Source organism: Neophocaena asiaeorientalis, unplaced genomic scaffold (genome assembly GCF_003031525.2).
Source record: "Neophocaena asiaeorientalis asiaeorientalis breed wild unplaced genomic scaffold, Neophocaena_asiaeorientalis_V1.1 scaffold225, whole genome shotgun sequence".
Taxonomy (NCBI): Eukaryota; Metazoa; Chordata; class Mammalia; order Artiodactyla; family Phocoenidae; genus Neophocaena; species Neophocaena asiaeorientalis.
In genome coordinates this window covers 2,476,602-2,495,421 of record NW_020172364.1, presented here as the reverse complement: position 1 = coordinate 2,495,421, position 18,820 = coordinate 2,476,602, and the positions used below count along the sequence as shown (strand labels likewise).

Sequence of the window (18,820 nt, the reverse complement as noted above, 5' to 3'; positions counted from 1 at the left end):
GCCTCATCCAGATACACAAATAGTGTCTCAGCTCATTTGTCCCGTCCAGACATAAAAAAATGCAAGGATCTTCTGTTTAGGAACTTGAATTTCAAAGATGGGGGAATGGAAGATTCCCTTCTCTTTGTGCATGGATTGTTTCGTCCCTTTGGTTTAGTTTTTTAATTTATTTAATTACTTTATTTATTTTTGGCTGTGCTGGGTCTTCCTAGCTACGTGCGGGCTTTCTCTAGTTGCAGTGAGCGGGGGCTACTCTTCATTGTGGTGCGCAGGCTTCTCATTGTGGTGGCTTCTCCTGTCGTGGAGCATGGGCTCTAGGCGCATGGGCTTCAGTAGTTGTGGCACACGGGCTCAGTAGTTGTGGCCCATGGGCTTAGTTGCTCTGTGGCATGTGGGATCATGAGCAGGGCTCAAACCCATGTCCCCTGCAATGGCAGGCAGATTCTTAACCACTGCGCCACTAGGGAATTCCCTACCATATTTATTTGAGGGATAACTACAACGATGGTTGATGCCCTGAGGATTTAGACAGTGCCCATGACCATTCCAGAGTTCTGGCCTCCAGAGAGTTGTGGTTTCCCAGGTTTCATTGACAATACTTGACTCATCTAATACTTGAGACTAATGTGTCCAAGAATTACATTGATCACCTTTATGTGTGAAAAATCCTATAGTGCGGGCATCTGAAAACCTGACTACCAGTCAGAATCTCTTTAGGTGCTTGTTAAAAATACAGATATCTGGACTTTATCCCAGTCCTAATGAATCAGAATATTTCAGGGTAAAGACCAGATTATTATGATTTTTAAAATAAGTTTATTTATTTATTTATTTTTGGCTACATTGGGTCTTTGTTGCTACGCATGGGCTTTTTCTAGTTGTGGCGAGCGGGAGCTACTCTTTGTTGCGGTGCGCGGGCTTCTCATTGTGGTGTCTTCTCTTGTTGCAGAGCACGGGCTCTAGGCATGCAGGCTTCAGTAGTTGTGGCTCGTGGACTCTAGAGCGCAAGCTCAGTAGTTGTAGCTCATGGGCTTAGTTGCTCCGCAACATGTGGGATCTTCCTGGACCAGGGCTCAAACCCGTGTCCCCTGCATTGGCAGGTGGATTCTTAACCACTGTGCCACCAGGGAAGTCCCAAGACCAGACTATATTTTAAGAAGCACTTCAGCAGGTTTTTCTTGAGAACCACTGGAAGAATGGAAAGCCATGAGCGATGGGAGACTTGGATTCCCAATTTTGATGCTAAGTTGTTACATGAATTTGTTATCTCATTTCTCAGAATCTTACCTCAAGATGAGAACAGTGCTTCCTGAAAGCAACTTAGCAATAAGATGCATTAAGAGCCCTTAAAATACTAAATCTTTGACTCAGCAATTTTTCTAGGAAGCTATGCTCTAAAATGTGGATAAAGATTTCATTTTAGTGTTATTTATAATAGTAAAAATATGGAGGAGCCTAAATCACTAGTAATAAGGGATTGGTTAAATAGTACACCCATAAAAATATTTCCAAAGAATTTTTAATAACAGGAATAAAAGCTCATGGTATAATATTAAATTAAAAGGCAGGTTGCAAAATATTTCTACAGGTTGAGTTTAACTACGCTAGATATTTAAGCAGAGAAAATAGCGTAGAAATAATTAAATTGAAATATTAAGAATGGTTATGAAATCATGGGTGGTTTTCTTATTCTAATGTATACTTTTATTGATTTCTCAATTTTTCTATAAAGTGTATAAATTGTTTTTTAAATCAGAAAATTTTTTGTTTGTTTGGTTTGGTTTTGCTTTTAAGGAGGGGTTTAGATTATGTGACCAGTAAGAGCTCTTTCAGCTGTGAAATCCTGTGAAATATATTCTAATTCTTGGTATCCATGGTGTCCACTTTAACTTTGTCATGTGTAATCTTGCGCAAGAGGAGACCAATGGATGTGACATTTGCCCTGACACTTTTTATGATCCTTCCAGGTAGCATTTCCAGGAAACTTGCAGCTCATATTCATTCTTCGTCCATCCTGCTTTATCCAGAGGACATTCACTGACATTGGCATTAAGTACTATCGAGATGAATTTAAAATGAAAGTGCCGGTAAGCATGACCTTTCTTCTTGTCTGCATTTGTTTAGGGCATGCGGAGAAGATGGCATGTGAGCTTGTTTCCAAGGAAGGTAGGATTCCTCAGGCAGAGAGGGAGAGGAGGGCATTCTGGGCAGAGGGAACGGCATGTGTAAGGACATGGAAGCAGGAAGTACACTCTTTATGTGAGGTCCGTGGGGAAGCCCCATTCTTGTTGGAAGTACATATAGGATCATATTTTAGAAGAAAAGGTAAGAAACATGGAATATGTCTTAAGTGTAAGGATAAAGGTTCTGAATTTAATTCAGTAGGCAATGGGAATCTAGTGAAGGTTTTTGAGTTGGGGAGTGACTTGGGTAAAGGAGTACTGGAATTATATAAATCCAGTGGTGTTATATAAAAGGTGATGTCCAAGAGTGTAGAAAGAGATTGAAAAAGGAAGAGAAGGGCTTCCCTGGTGTAAAAAAAAAAAAAAAAAAAAAAAAAAAAGGAAGAGAAACTAATGGTATGAGTAAAGAAAAATCAGGGTCTAAAATATGGGGGTGACAAATATAGGCAAATGTGAGTAAAAATTAAAACCAACATTGTGATACATATAAAAGGAAAACAAATTAAAATGACAAGATTAAAAATTTTACCTCTGAAAAAAAAAAAAAAAATTTACCTCTGGAGGAGCTTCAAGATGGCGGAAGAGTAAGACGTGGAGATCACCTTCCTCCCCACAAATACATCAGAAATACATCTACACGTGGAACAACTCCTACAGAACACCTACTGAATGCTGGCAGAAGACGTTGGACCTCCCAAAAGTCAAGAAACTCCCCACGTACCTGGGTAGGGAGAAAGAAAAAAGAAAAAACAGAGACAAAAGAATAGGGACGGGACCTGCACCAGTGGGAGGGAGCTGTGAAGGAGGAAAGGTTTCCACACACTAGGAAGCCCCTTTGCAGGCGGAGACTGTGGGTGGTGGAGCGGGGAAGCTTCGGAGCCACAGAGGAGAGTGCAGCAACAGGGGTGCGGAGGGCAAAGCGGAGAGATTCCCACACAGAGGATCAGTGCCGACCAGCACTCACCAGCCCAAGAGGCTTGTCTGCTCACCTGCCCGGACAGGCGGGGGCTGGGAGCTGAGGCTCAGGCTTCGGTTGGATCGCAGGGAGAGGACTGGCAGCGTGAACACAGCCTGAAGGGGTTAGTGCACCACGGCTAGCAGGGAGGGAGTCCAGGGAAAAGTCTGGACCTGCTAAAGAGGCAAGAGACTTTTTCTTCCCTCTTTGTTTCCTGGTGCACGAGGAGAGGGGATTAAGAGCACGCTTAAAGGAGCTCCAGAGACAGGCGTGAGCCGCAGCTATTAGCGTGGATCCCAGAGACGGGCATGAGACATTTAGGCTGCTGCTGTGGCCACCAAGAAGGCTGTGTGCAAGCACAGGTCACTATCCACACCTCCCCTCCCGGGAGCCTGTGCAGCCCGCCACTGCCAGGGTCCCATGATCCAGGGACAACTTCCCCAGGAGAATACATGGTGTGCCTCAGGCTGTTGCAATGTCACACTGGCCTCTGCTGATGCAGGCTCGCCCCGAACTCCATGCCCTCCCTTCCCCTGGCTTGAGTGAGCCAGAGCCCCCGAATCAGCGGCTCCTTTAACCCCGTCCTGTCTGAGCGAAGAACAGACGCCCTCAGGCGACCTACACGCAGAGGCGGGGCCAAATCCAAAACTGAACCCCAGGAGCTGTGCGGACAAAGAAGAGAATGGGAAATCTCTACCAGCAGCCTCAGGAGCAGTGGATTAAATATCCACAATCAACTTGATGTACCCTGCATCTGTGGAATACCTGAATAGACAACGAAGCATCCCAGAATTGAGGAGGTGGACTTTGGGAACAACAATATATATATTTTTTTCCCTTTTTCTTTTTTTGTGAGTGTGTATGTGTATGCTTCTGTGTGTGATTTTGTCTGTATAGCTTTGCTTTAACCATTTGTCCTAGGGTTATGTCTGTCCGTTTTTCTTTTTTTTCCTAGTATAGTTTTTAGTGCTTGTTATCATTGGGGGGGGTTGTTGTTTCGTTTGGTTGCTCTCTTCTTTCTTTCTTTTTTTTTATTACTTAAAAAATTTTTTTAATAATTATTTTTTATTTTAATAAACTTATTTTATTTTATTTTCTCTTCTTCTTTCTTCCTTTCATTTTTTTTTTCCTAACAACAATATATATATTTTTTTCCCTTTTTCTTTTTTTGTGAGTGTGTATGTGTATGCTTCTGTGTGTGATTTTGTCTGTATAGCTTTGCTTTAACCATTTGTCCTAGGGTTATGTCTGTCCGTTTTTCTTTTTTTTCCTAGTATAGTTTTTAGTGCTTGTTATCATTGGGGGGGGTTGTTGTTTCGTTTGGTTGCTCTCTTCTTTCTTTCTTTTTTTTTATTACTTAAAAAATTTTTTTAATAATTATTTTTTATTTTAATAAACTTATTTTATTTTATTTTCTCTTCTTCTTTCTTCCTTTCATTTTTTTTTTCCTCCCTTTTATTCTGAGCCGTGTGGATGACAAGCTCTTGGTGCTCCAGCCAGGTGTCAGGGCCGTGCAGCTGAGGTGGGAGAGCCAAGTTCTCAGGACATTGGTCCACAAGAGACCTCCCAGCTCCACATAATATCAAACGGTGAAAATCTCCCAGAGATCTCCATCTCAACGCCAAGATCCAGTTCCACTCAATGACCAGCAAGCTCCAGTGCAGAACACCCTATGCCAAACAACTAGCAAGAAAGGAACAAAACCCTACCCATTAGCAGAGAGGCTGCCTAAAATCATAATAAGGCCACAGACACCCCCAAATACACCACCAGACGTGCACCTGCCCACCAGAAAGACAAGATCCAGCCTCCACCAGAACACAGGCACTAGTCCCCTCCACCAGGAAGCCTACACAACTCATGGAACCAACCTTAGCCACTGGGGGCAGAAAGCAAAAACAATGGGAACTACGAACATGCAGCCTGTGAAAAGGAGACCCCAAACACAGTAAGTTAAGTAAAATGAGAAGACAGAGAAACACACAGCAGATGAAGGAGCAAGGTGAAAACGCACCAGACCTAACAAATGAAGAGGAAATAGGGAGTCTACCTGAAAAAGAATTCAGAATAATGATAGTAAAGATGATCCAAAATCTTGGAAATAGAATGGAGAAAATACAAGAAATGTTTAACAAGGACCTAGAAGAACTAAAGAGCAAACAAACAGTGATGAACAACACAATAAATCAAATTAAAAATTCTCTAGAAGGGATCACTAGCAGAATAACTGAGGCAGAAAAACGGATAAGTGACTTGGAAGATGAAATAGTGGAAATTATTAAACTACTGCAGAGCAGAATAAAGAAAAAAAAAATGAAGAAAACTGAGGACAGTCTCAAAGACCTCTGGGACAACATTAAGTACACCAACATTCGAATTATAGGGGTCCCAGAAGACGAAGAGAAAACGAAAAGGGACTGAGAAGATACTTGAAGAGATTACAGTTGAAAACTTCCCTAATATGGGAAAGGAAATAGTTAATCAACTCCAGGAAGCACACAGTCCCGTATAGGATAAATCCAAGGAGAAACACGCCAAGACACATATCAATCAAACTATCAAAAATTAAATACAAAGAAAAAATATTAAAAGCAGCCAGGGGAAAACAACAAATTACACACAAGGGAATCCCCATAAGGTTAACAGCTGATCTTTCAGCAGAAATTCTGCAAGCCAGAAGGAAGTGACAGGACATATTTAAAGTGATGAAGAGGAAGAACCTACAACCAAGATTACTCTACCCAGCAAGGATCTCATTCAGATTTAACGGAGAAATTAAAATCTTTACAGACAAACAAAAACTAAGACAATTCAGCACCACCAAACGAGCTTTACAACATATGCTAAAGGAACTTCTTTAGGCAGGAAACACTAGAGAAGGAAAAGAACTACAATGACAAACCCAAAACAATTAAGAAAATGGTGATAGGACATACATATCGATAATTACCTTAAATGTAAATGGATTAAATGCTTCCACCAAAAGACATAGACTGGCTGAATGGATACAAAAGCAAGACCCATATATATGCTGCCTACAAGAGACCCACTTCAGACCTAGGGACACATACAGACTGAAAGTGAGGGGACAGAAAAAGATGTTCTTCTTCCAGCAAATGGAAATCAAAAGAAAGCTGGCATTGTAGTGAGGTGGATGGACCTAGAGTCTGTCCTACAGAGTGAAGTAAGTCGGAAAGAGAAAAACAAGTACAGTAACACATGTATATGGAATCTAAAAAAAAAAAGGTTATGAGGAACCTAGGGGCAAGACAGGAATAAAGACACAAACCTACTAGAGAGTGGACTTGAGGATATGGGGAGGAGGAAGGGTAAGCTGGGACAAAGTGAGAGAGTGGCATGGACACATATACACTACCAAACGTAAAATAGATAGCTAGTGGGAAGCAACCACATAGCACAGGGAGATCAGCTCGGTGCTTTGTGACTACGTAGAGGGGTGGGATAGGGAGGGTGGCCAGGACGGAGATGCAAGAGGGAAGAGCTATGCGGATATATGTATATGTATAACTGATTCACTTTGTTATAAAGCAGAAACTAACACACCATTGTAAAGCAATTATACTCCATTAAAGATGTTAAAAAAATTTTTTTTACCTCTAACTTTGGCAGAGATATGAGGCAAACAAGCATTTGCATACTTTGTTGTTAGGAATGAAGTTGGTAATGACCAATATGAAAGACTGATTGACGGTGTTTATCAAAAATTAAAATGTACATACTCTCTGACCTACCTATCGGAGTTATTCTGCAGGTACCTCACGCACATACACAAAGCTGCATATATAATTATATTCATTACCAAATTGTTTGTAATAGTAAATGATTGGGAAAAAAGTAATGCCCGACAACAGGGAGCTGGTTAAATAAATTATGGTCTACCCAGTCAGTTAAATATTATGCTACCATCAAAAGTGGTACGGTGTGGTACAACCATGGTGGAAACAGTTGGCAATTTTTTACAAAGTTAAACATATACCTGCCCCATGACCCACCCAAGAGAAATGAAAACACATTTGCAATAATAGATGAATAGATAAAGAAATTGTGGCATATTTATGTAAAGGAATAATATTAAGCAATAAAGAAGGAGTGAAGTACTGAACATGCAACAACATGGATTTATCTCAAAAATATTCTCTTGAAAGAAAGAATCTAGACACTGAAGTGTATATACTCTGTGATTCTTTTTATATAAAGTTCAAGAAGAGGCAAAACTAAGCTACGGTGATAGACAATTAAAACAGTGGCTGCTGTTGGCGGTGGAGATAGTGGAGACCAGAAGGAGGCCTAGGAGAACTTTCTGAGGAAATGTTCTATATCTTGTTTAAAAAGTGTACATGTGTGTATACATTTGTCAAAATGAATTGAACTGTACCCTTAAAATCTGTGCATTTTATTTATGTAAATTATATCTCAATTGAGAAATGAAAAACAGAAGAAAAATAAGATAAATCTATAGTGATATAGAAAAGTTTCTAATATATTTTTGGTTTTATTTTTCGTTGAGTTGGAAATAATTTTCAACTCATAGAAAAATTTCAAGAATAAGAGTAAAGGGACTTGCCTGGTGGCGCAGTGGTTAAGAATCCACCTACCAATGCAGGGGACACGGGTTCAAGCCCTGGTCCGGGAATATCCCACATGCCGTGGAGCAACTAAGCCCGTGTGCCATAACTACTGAGCCTGCACTCTAGAGCCTGCGAGCCACAACTAGTGAAGCCCGCGTGCCTAGAGCCCATGCTCTGCAACAAGAGAAGCCACCACAATGAGAAGCCTGTGCACCACAGCAAAGAGTAGCCCCCGCTCACCACAACTAGAGAAAGCCCGCGCGCAGAAATGAAGACCCAATGCAGCCAAAAATAAAATAAATAAAATACATTTATTAAAAAACAAATTTTAGGAGGGAAAGACAGAGATGGATTCAGGCTTGTTTGTTTGTTTTTCCCCCTTCTCTTATGTTATAAAAATAAATTTTAAAATTCCCAAACTCCTTTCCATAAGTGAAGGAGAAAGGCATGGAACGTGGAGCCTGACAAGGTTAACATAGTGATATGTAGAATCAAATCCCACTAAACTTCAGTTCCTTGAACGCAGGACTTTTTGTGCTTACTTTTATCCCTCAGAGCCTGGCAATTATTAGAAGTTCAATACAGATATGTTGAATGAGTCAGTCAGTTTTGTTTTACCTGAAGACTTTGGAGGTCTAACTTATATTCTTTTCATCCCAAATTTATCACTTGACTAAAACTATATAAATAGAAAAAAGCCTATATTCTCATGTCCTCTGACCAAGAATCTGTTCTAAGAATGTACATGTTGGATATGACATGGTAAAGTCAGTGCTGCCACAGGAAGAAATGAGGGGGAGGCTTTGCAGGAAGACGTTTATTATACTCACAGGTCAAAATAATCAATGACTGAAGAAATATAAAGTCATCAGTTAAAGGCTACAAGGGTGGTGTGTTTCAGAGATGAGAGTGAGTAGGGGTATGATATTGTCCCTGCTACAGAGAGCCGGGACTGCTCCCTGGGCAGGACCACTGCAGTGGAGTAAAAAGGGACAGATTGGAGTATGTCATCCTCCTCTAGATGTCTGGGCATTTGTTCATCAGCAGGCTTGTTAATTTATGAAAACCCACTCACAATCACCTCCAAACTTTCTCCACATGAGGTAAGTTGGGGGTATATCACCATCCCGCATAGAAGGGGCATCAGTGTAGTGAATCTTCTCAGTCCATACTCCTCAATAGGTCCTTGTGTTCTAATTTTATTTTGATATTCACCAGCCCACCTTTTATTTGAATTTTCATTGCAGATTTTTAGGTCTCAGTACAGCGTTTGCTTTTGGTGGCTGAAGGGTATACTTTAGCCTGGGAACTTTTGACAAAAATTTACCTAAAGCAAGAACTGACTTCTAGGCAGCTTAGAACTGAACTCACTGATTCAAGTCACTGTTTTGTTGCAGGCTGTTTAACACTGCTATTCCTCATTCAAAGGGGGAAAATGGAAAGAGTTACTTACTGGTTGAAGTAACCATCTTTGGATATAAATGCCTGATTAGGCAAAGTTGAAGTACTATATAAACAACAGTTGGGACTTCTGTGGTGGTCCAGTGGTTGAGACTCTGCTTCCATGTCCCCTGTCCGCACAGGGGATATGGGTTCGGTCCCTGGGGGAACTAAGATCCTGCATGCTGCATGGCGCAGCCAAAAAATAAAACAAATTTTTAAGTTAAATAACAGTAGAATCTAGATGAGCTACTTAATTATCTGTGAGTAATATATTGGGTGTTTTCTGTTTTAGATCGTTATGTTAAACTCCGTTTCTGACCTTCATCACTACATCGACAAAAGCCAACTGACAGAGGACTTAGGGGGAACTTTGGAATATCACCACAGTCAGTGGATAAATCATCGAACTGTAAGTACCAATTTATGTGCCCTCTTCAGTGTCCCTCCTGGTTTTCTAGAGACAGGAGACCTAGAGATCAACTGTTGGGCAGTCATTGCCCGTGACTGCCTAACATCGGGAAGGTTGGGTTTTCTAAGCAACAGGCTGGGGGAGAGACAAGGTGCAAGGATAAAAGCTAGGGCTTCTCTTGCTGATTACCTTCGTCTTGGCTCATTTTATGGTATGGGGGTTTTGGGGGACTTGATTTAGGGTGCACCTGGGGAGTTTGCAAAATACCCTGCTATACTTCAGAGAATTTAATTTACTTGATCTAGGATGGGTCTCAGGCATTAGTGGGTCACAAAACTCCCCAGATGATTCTAGTGTACAGACAGATTGAAACCCACCAAGTCAGAAGAAGCTGCATTTAAATGTTGCCACCATTGCTTCTTATCTGAGCTCAGGGGAGTTACTAAACCTCTCTGAGTTTGTTTTCTCCCCGGCAACTAACACAGTGGTTCTCAGCTTGGGGCAATTTTTCCCGCAGAGGGCATTTATTGATGTCTTCAGATAGATGTTTTTTATAGTCATAACTTGGGGAGAGGGGTGTTACTGGCGTATCCTGGGCAGGAGCCAACGATGCTGCTAAACATCTTTTTTTTTGCGGTACGTGGGCCTCTCACCACTGCGGCCTCTCCTGTTGCGGAGCACAGGCTCCGGATGCGCAGGCCCAGTGGCCACGGCCCACGGGCCCAGCCGCTCCGCAGCACGCGGGATCCTTCTGGACCGGGGCACGAACCCGTGTCCCCTGCATTAGCAGGCGGACTCTCAACCACTGTGCCACCAGGGAAGCCCTAATATGTTTCTATTTGTTTTTTTTGTTTTTTTTTTTTTGCGGTATGCGGGCTTCTCACTGTTGTGGCCTCTTCCGTTGTGGAGCACAGGCTCCGGACAGGCAGGCTCAGCCGTCATGGCTCACGGGCCCAGCCGCGTCCGCGGCATGTGGGATCTTCCCGGACCGGGGCACGAACCCGTGTCCCCTGCATCGGCAGGCGGACTCTCAACCACTGTGCCACCAGGGAAGCCCCTGCTAAACATCTTATAATGCACTAGACAGCCCCCCACAATAAAGAATTATCTGGACCAACATATCAGTAGTGCCAATGGTAGGAAACCTTGGACTAACAAAAGCTACCTGAAGGTTTGATATGCAGAATAAGTGATATAATGTCTATGAAAGCATCTGAAATATAGTATTTTACTTTTTCCTACTTACTCGTAGTGATGGTTATTATGCTAAACTAGAAGGGTCAGGAATATTAAGGAAAAAGTGAGATTGAAACTCAGCAAATAATGTTTGTCTATATAAAGTTGTCATTCCCCTTTCCCTTCTCTCCTAGCCCCATACCCTTGAGAAGATTAGGTTTTCTATGCAAAATCAGAAGCTGCTTTCACCATCCTGAAAACACCTTGCAGTGTCAGCACACCTCTCTATCTACTCACTTTGGAAACATGTTGTTCAACATTTACTGATGAGGACTTCCCTCGTGCTGCCGTGGTTAAGAATCCACCTGCCAATGCAGGGGACATGGGTTTGAGCCCTGGTCCGGGAAGATCCCGCATCCTGTGGAGCAGCTAAGCCCGTGCGCCACAACTACTGAAGCCTGCGTGCTTAGAGCCCGTGCTCTGCAACAAGAGAAGCCACCGCAATGAGAAGCCCACACACCGCAACAAAGAGTACCCCCACTCTCTGCACTAGAGAAAACATGCAAACAGCAGTGAAGACCCAATGCAGCCAAAAATAAATAAATTTATTTTAAAAAAATTTACTGATGAACAAACACCTCAACTACATTTGATTAAGTAGGAGAATTCACCCTGTTTTAGAGTGTAATGTTTTCTTTTTGGTTGTGTTTTTTTGGTTTTGTTTATAAATTTTATTTATTTATTTATTTATTATTTTTGGCTGCATTGGGTCCTCGTTGCTGTGCGTGGGCAGAGATAGTTGCGGCGAACTGGGGCTATTCTTCCTTGCGGTGCACGGGCTTCTCTTGTTGCAGAGCACGGGCTCTAGGCGTGCAGGCTTCAGTAGTTGTGGTTCACGGGCTTTACAGAGTAAAGAGGTGATTTATCTAAGGTCATATGGTCAAGCAGTGGCAGAGCCAAGACTAAGGCCAAGCTTTTCTGAATCACTCTATTAGGGGCAGGTCCTCTGTACAATTTCCAATTAATGATTACTAATAATCACCAATTACTAATAATCACTAATCAGACACATGGAATCAAGTTATTTTGTTAATTGGACTCGCCACAGGAAGCCTTTGGCTTTCCCCTCTTTCTAGGATGACATTTCCAGGCTTTACACCTGATTCTCTTAGTTCTTACTGTTACATTTGTAAGGTACTCATCTGTGCCCAAGATCCTTTCAAATTTGCCATTCCTTTTGATCCTCAGAAAACTCCTGAAAAAATAGAACAACCATTGGTTGAATCCTGCCTTCTTTCCTTCCTTACTGTCCTAGTAATATGATCTTGGCCAATTTGCTTGACCTGCTAGAGCTTCAGTTCCCTCTCCTATAAAATGGAGATAAAATGCCTTCCACTGTAGATTATTGAGATGACAGACAAATGTATAGCACAAAGTACAATGCATGGCCTATTTCATATACTGAGGAAATAGTTCTCCTGTCCTATTGAGAGAGCATATTGGTGAATGTTAATCCCTCCACACTGTTATGATTGTCTGAACTTCCAGGCCATTGAAAACTTTGCTCTGGCGTTGAAGAGCACTGCTCAGATGCTCCAGACTTTTGGGGCCTGCCTAGCCACAACAGAACTGCCCAGAAGCATGTCATCCTCTGAAGACCTTCTCATGTCCCACACAAGGCAGCAGGGCAAGTTGCAGGTGAGTGGTCAGTAATCTCTCAGAGGCCAGCCTATGTGCTGGCAGATGGTCAGCTTCCTGGAGAGTGCTGGGAGCAGAACTAAAAGTTAGGCCCTCTTCTTCCCACTTCTCCAGTAACTTGGCAGCCACTAATCATCTTTAATCTTCTAGATAGTCAGTGTGTAAAGAGGAAAATCTCTTAATGACTGGGTAGTACATGTGAAATGTTTGCAGGTTGTGAGAAGCAGCCCCTTAAAAGGGAACTCATTCCAGCTTTGTGCTGGTGAGACAAGGTGTGTGAACATCCCTTCAAGGTCCACACTCCTATGATCTTCTCAGGACAGAACAAGATACAACGGGCTGAAATTGCAGGGAGGAAGGGAGGGAGAGATGGGAGTTGGCTTTTGAAGCATAAGCTTTCCTGAGGCTGTTGTGAAGTTTTGGGGCAGACTAGTAAGCTGATTTATTGCTTCACTCTCTCAGGGATGTGTCTTTTTATTTAGGGACCAATATGAGAAAGAGAACTATGAAAGTTGCTCTGAACTGGGTTTAAGGAGAGGCATCTACTGAAGGATTCATAAAAACTTGTCAGAACCTGCTGGGAAGGCAGCTTGGCAGATTCTTTTAGGCCATGCAGTAAAGGGAAGTCTTCTCAGGGCTTATTGGCTGGGTGTCAGCCACTTTCTGTCTCCAGAAACAGACCAAGTCTATTATTTAGCAGGAGACCAGAACTCAACAGGGCAGCAAATCAAGGATTGGAAGGTTGATACATTGTAGCATTGCATGTATACTTGCTGTGTTGAGCTTAAGAAGAGCTGAACTCTTTTATCTGTGACCCAAAATTTGCAAAAACTTTGCTTTGCTAGGTGATTGATTTTTTATTTATTCAGCATGTATTGATGACCCACCACCACATGCCAAGAAAACAACAAACAAAATGCAAGCTCAAGGAACTCATAGTTTAGTTAGGGGAGTCAGAGTCTAGTAGTTGAGGCAAATTAATTCTTCCATGTGTCAGGGAGCACCATTTAATTCTATCTTTAAGGGTCTCGGTTACCAAAAAGAGTTCAAAATGTGTTCTCAAAATTACTCTGAGTAACCAAAAGATCTGGTTTGAAACTGTAGAAGCCTGAAAGCATCCTGGAATTTTCCCTGGAAATGCCTCTGAGAAGCTTGACCATTTTCTTTGCCAAACATATAGGCCAAGTTCACCTCCCATGTTTCTTGGAAGAGACGGCGTGGGGTGTGGAAGGCTGGGTCGAGGGTACCTCTGTGAAGACCGCTAGAAAAGGGCTGGTGATCCACGCCCACAGGTCACAGGAGCCTACAGAGCAGTCAGTTAGTATATAGGTGTGATGTTGAGCATCAGAGCTCCAGCCTGGGCTCATGAGCAAATGTGTTCTGTGCCTCATTCCAAGAAGGGTTGGGAGAGGTTGCAGAGCAGAATCATCAAGATGACAATGTGACCAATCATGGAGGCCTCTGGGGAAAAGGTGAAAACAAATTGGATTTTAGATGAGGACACATATCTGAGCGATGAAACCAGCCAGTCAGATCCTGCTGTATGTGCAGTGAGGGTTCCCAGGGAAGGCAGATGAGTGGGTGTTCTGTCATCTCTACATAGACCAAGAGTTCCACAAAGGGAAAGGGAAGGAAAGAACCAGTCTCCAAGATGGAGTAAGGTCATTTTCTGGTTCATGGTGGCCAGCTGTTCTTGGAATTAAAACACTATGTGTGTAAGTCAAATTTGACTTCTTTGTTTCATATCTTATAAATTAGAAGCAAAAATTCCAAAATCATTAAACTAGGTTTAGATTTTTCTTTTTCCCATCCAAAAAAGCTTTAGAGAGAGCAAGAGTTTATATTACAAAAAAGGAATACTATTTAAACTTTTATGAATAACTTAGTTTTTGTGATTATTTAACATAATTTTATTTTTATTTGAGTATTTTCCTATCTTTTAAAACCAAAGTTTCTATAACTAATTGAATAATTTTTTTTTTCATTTGGAAAGCATCTTTTCCAAGTGAAAAAATAGTGTAAGATTCATCCTCAGAACAGTGAACTTTTAAATCTATTTAAATATCTATACAAGTTACAGTGTATGATTTAAGGCTTCCTCCCAGCCCAGAGAGTTTTTGTCTGAACAGCACAGCATTAAGAGACTTGGTTTGATTTCTTGACTTCCTTTCTCTAGGGGATCTTTGAGAGCCCTTATTTTAGGTTCACATAAGCACATAGTTGCCTCTGCAATCAACCAGTCCCATACAGTATAAACCCTAGGAGAAACACACCAAGACATATTAATCAAACTAACAAAAATTAAATTCAAAGAAAAAATACTAAACGTAGCAAGGGAAAAGCAAAAAATAACATACAAAGGAATCCCCATAAGATTATCAGCTGATTTTTCAGCAGAAACTCTGCAGGCCAGAAGGGAGTGTCAGGATATACTTAAAGTGATGAAATAGAAAAACCCATAACCAAGATTACTCTACCCAGCAAGGATCCCATTCAGATTTGATGGAGAAATCAAAAGCTTTACAGACAAGCAAAAGCTAACAGAATTCAGCACCACCACACCAACTTTACAACAAATGCTAAAGGAACTTCTTTAGGCAGGAAACACAAGAGTAGAAAAAGACCCACAAAAGCAAACCCAAAACAATTAATAAAACAGTAATAGGAACATACATATCAATAATAACCTTGAATGTAAATGGATTAAATGCTCCAACCAAAAGACACACACTGGCTGAATGGATACAGAAGCAAGACCCATATATATGCTGTCTCTTGTAGAGACCCACTTCAGACCAAGGGACACATACAGACTGAAAGTGAAGGGATGGAAAAAGATACTCCGTGCAAATGTAAATCAAAAGAAAGCTGGAGTAGCAATACTCGTATCAGATAAAATAGAGTTAAAAAAAAAAGACTGCTACAAGAGATAAGGAAGGACACGACATAATGATCAAAAGATCAATCCAAGAAGAAGATATAACAATTATAAATATTTATGCACTCAACATAAGAGCACCTCAATACATAAGGCAAATGTTTACCATCAAAAAAGGGGAAATTGACAGTAACACAGTAATAGTAGGGGACTTTAATACCCCACTTACACCAATGGACAGATCATCCAAACAGAAAATAAATAAGGAAACACAAGCTTTAAATGACACAATAGATCAGATAGACTTAATTGATATTTATAGGACATTCCACCCAAAAGTGGCAGAACACACTTTCTTCGCAAGTGCACATGGAACATTCTCACATCTTGGGTAACAAATCAAGCCTCAGAAAATTTAAGAAAATTGAAATCGTATCAAGCATCTTTTCTGACCACAATGCTATGAGATTAGAAATCAGTTACAGGAAAAAAAACCGTAAAAAACACAAATACATGGAGGCAAAACAGTGCACTACTGAATAACCAAGAGATCACTGAATAAATCAAAGAGGAAATTAAAAAATACATAGAAACAAATGACAACGAAAACACGATGACCCAAAACCTATGGGACTCAGCAAAAGCAGTTCTAAGAGGGAAGTTTACAGCAATAAAATCTCACCTCAAGAAACAAGAAAAATGTCAAATAAACAACCTAATCCTACACTTAAAACAACTAGAGAAAGAAGAGCAAAGAAAACCCAAAGTCAGTAGAAGGAAAGAAATCATAAAGATCAGAGCAGAAATAAATGAAATAGAAACAAAGATAACAATAGTAAAAATCAATAAAACTAAAAGTTGGTTCTTTGAGAACATAAACGAAATTGATAAACCTTTAGCCCGACTCATCGAGAAAAAAGGGAGAGGACACAAATCAATAAAATTAGAAACAAAAAAGGAGAAATCACAACTGACAAAACAGGAATACAAAGTATTATAAAAGACTACTACAAACAACAATATGCCAATAAAATGGACAACCCTGAAGAAATGGACAAATTCTTGGAAAGGTACAATTTTCCAAGACTGAACCAGGAAGAATTAGAAACTATAAACAAACCCATCATAAGTAATGAAATTGAAACTGTAATTAAAAATCTTCCACCAAACAAAAGTCCAGGACCAGGTGGCTTCACAGGAGAATTCTATCAAACATTCAGAGAAGAGCTAACACCTATCCTTCTCAAACTCTTGCAAAAAATTGCAGAGAGAGGAACACTCCCAAATCTGTTCTACGAGGCCACGATCACCCTGATACCGAAACCAGACAAAGATATCACAAAAAAAGAAAATTACAGACCAATATCACTGATGAACATAGATGCAAACATCCTCACCAAAATACTAGCAAACAGAATCCAACAACACATTAAAAGGATCATACACCATGATCAAGTGGGATTTATCCCAGGAATGCAAAGATTCTTCAGTATATGCAAATCAATCAATGTGATACACCATATTAACAAATTAAGGAATAAAAACCATATGATCATCTCAATAGATGCAGAAAAAGCTTCTGACAAAATTCAACACCCATTTATGATAAAAACTCTCCAGAAAATGGGCATAGAGGGAACCTGCCTCAACATAAGAAAGGCCATATATGACAAACCCACAGCAAACATCATCCTCAATGGTGAAAAACTGAAAGCATTTCCACTAAGATCAGGAACAAGACAAGGATGTCCACTCTTGCCACTCTTGTTCAACATAGTTTTGGAAGTCCTAGCCACGGCAATCAGAAGAAAAAGAAATACAAGTTGGAAAAACAGAAGTAAAACTGTCACCATTTGCAGGTGACATGAGACTATACATAGAAAATCCTAAAGATGTCACCAGAAAACTACTAGAACTGATCAATAAATTTGGTAAGGTTGCAGGATACAAAATTAATGCACAGAAATCTCTGGCATTCCTATACAGTAACAATGAAAAATCAGAAAGAGAAATTAAGGAAACACTCCCATTTACCATTGCAACAAAAAGAAAAAAATACCTGGGAATATACTAACCTAAGGAGGCAAAAGACCTGTACTCACAAAACTATAAAATGCTGATGAAAGAAATCAAAGATGACATAAACAGATGGAGAAATATACCATGTTCTTGGATTGGAAGAATCAGTGTTGTGAAAATGACTGTACTACCCAAAACAATCTACAGATTCATTGTAATCCCTATCAAATTACCAATGGCATTCTTCACAGAATTAGAACAAAAAAGTTTACAATTTGTATGGAAACACAAAAGACCCCGAATATAAAAAGAAATGAAATTGAGCTATTTGTAATGAGGTGGATAGACCTAGAATCTGTCATACAGAGTGAAGTAAGTCAGAAAGGGAAAGACAAATACCATATGCTAACACATATATATGGAATTTAAGAAAAAAAATGTCATGAAGACCCTAGGGGTAAGACAGGAATAAAGACACAGACCTACTAGAGAATGGACTTGAGGATATGGGGAGTGGGAAGAGTAAGCTGTGACAAAGCAAGAGTGAAGCATGGACATATATACACTACCAAACGTAAGATAGATAGCTAGTGGGAAGCAGCTGCATAGCCCAGGGAGATCGGCTTGGTGCTTTGTGACCGCCTGGAGGGGTGGGATAGGGAGGGTGGGAGGGAGGGAGACGCAAGAGGGAAGAGATATGGGAACATATGTATATGTATAACTGATTCACTTTGTTATAAAGCAGAAACTAACACACCATTGTAAAGCAATTATACTCCAATAAAGATGTTAAAAAAGAAACCAAACACCTATGCTCGCCCCTCAGGGAACACACATAATTCCTGTTAAAGCTAATAGGAGTCAAGTGCACATCGACAGACAGAAGAGATGCAAGCAGGGAAACCAAGTATCTGGTAATAGGCTTTGAGCCTGAATTTTGGGCCCCTCTTTGTACAGGTAGTAGGTATCCTGGTTGACATTTACATTGATAATTTAGTGTCTGCCCTCTTTGATATTCTGCTGCCTCAGGCTCCCCAGGTGACAGTCCAATTATAGAGCTGGAGCAGCAAAAAGGACACGTGATTTAAGGGGAAAAAATATTAAAAGGGGGAAGAATTAAGAACCTGGATTTACAAAGAATCTGTATTTACAGTCGTCCCCCACACATTTACCCATCCTACTGTGAACGTAGGCGGTATCCTGACAGCAACAATGTCATAACAACTAGAAATTGAAGATTAAATTTGCACAGTGCCCGAGCGTGTCCCTGCTGTGGGGCTGAGGGAAGGAAGAAAAAGATGAAGGGGAATCAGCTGTTCCCAACCTAGCAAGACGGCTGTGGAGGGAATTCAAATTCCACGGGACAAGCGCTGTGGAAGCACAGAGCTGAGCAAGTAACTCTGCCCGAGGGAAGGTTGAAGGTTTCCGAGGAAGGGAGGTGGGAGGGGGCAGGACAGGGGGAGACGAAGG

The 18,820-nt window shown here is 40.9% G+C and overlaps 1 protein-coding gene across 1 annotated transcript in view; it reads left to right on the top strand.

Annotated features, from left to right (window-relative positions):
• The window catches only part of MCF2L2 (MCF.2 cell line derived transforming sequence-like 2), a 191,182-nt gene that overhangs the window by 37,006 nt on the left and 135,356 nt on the right, over positions 1-18,820 (top strand). Inside the window, exons 4-6 of the mRNA XM_024767261.1 lie at positions 1,968-2,087; positions 9,463-9,579; positions 12,304-12,453. Of these exons, the coding sequence (XP_024623029.1) occupies positions 1,968-2,087; positions 9,463-9,579; positions 12,304-12,453 (387 nt within the window). The remainder of the gene's footprint in view (positions 1-1,967; positions 2,088-9,462; positions 9,580-12,303; positions 12,454-18,820) is intronic.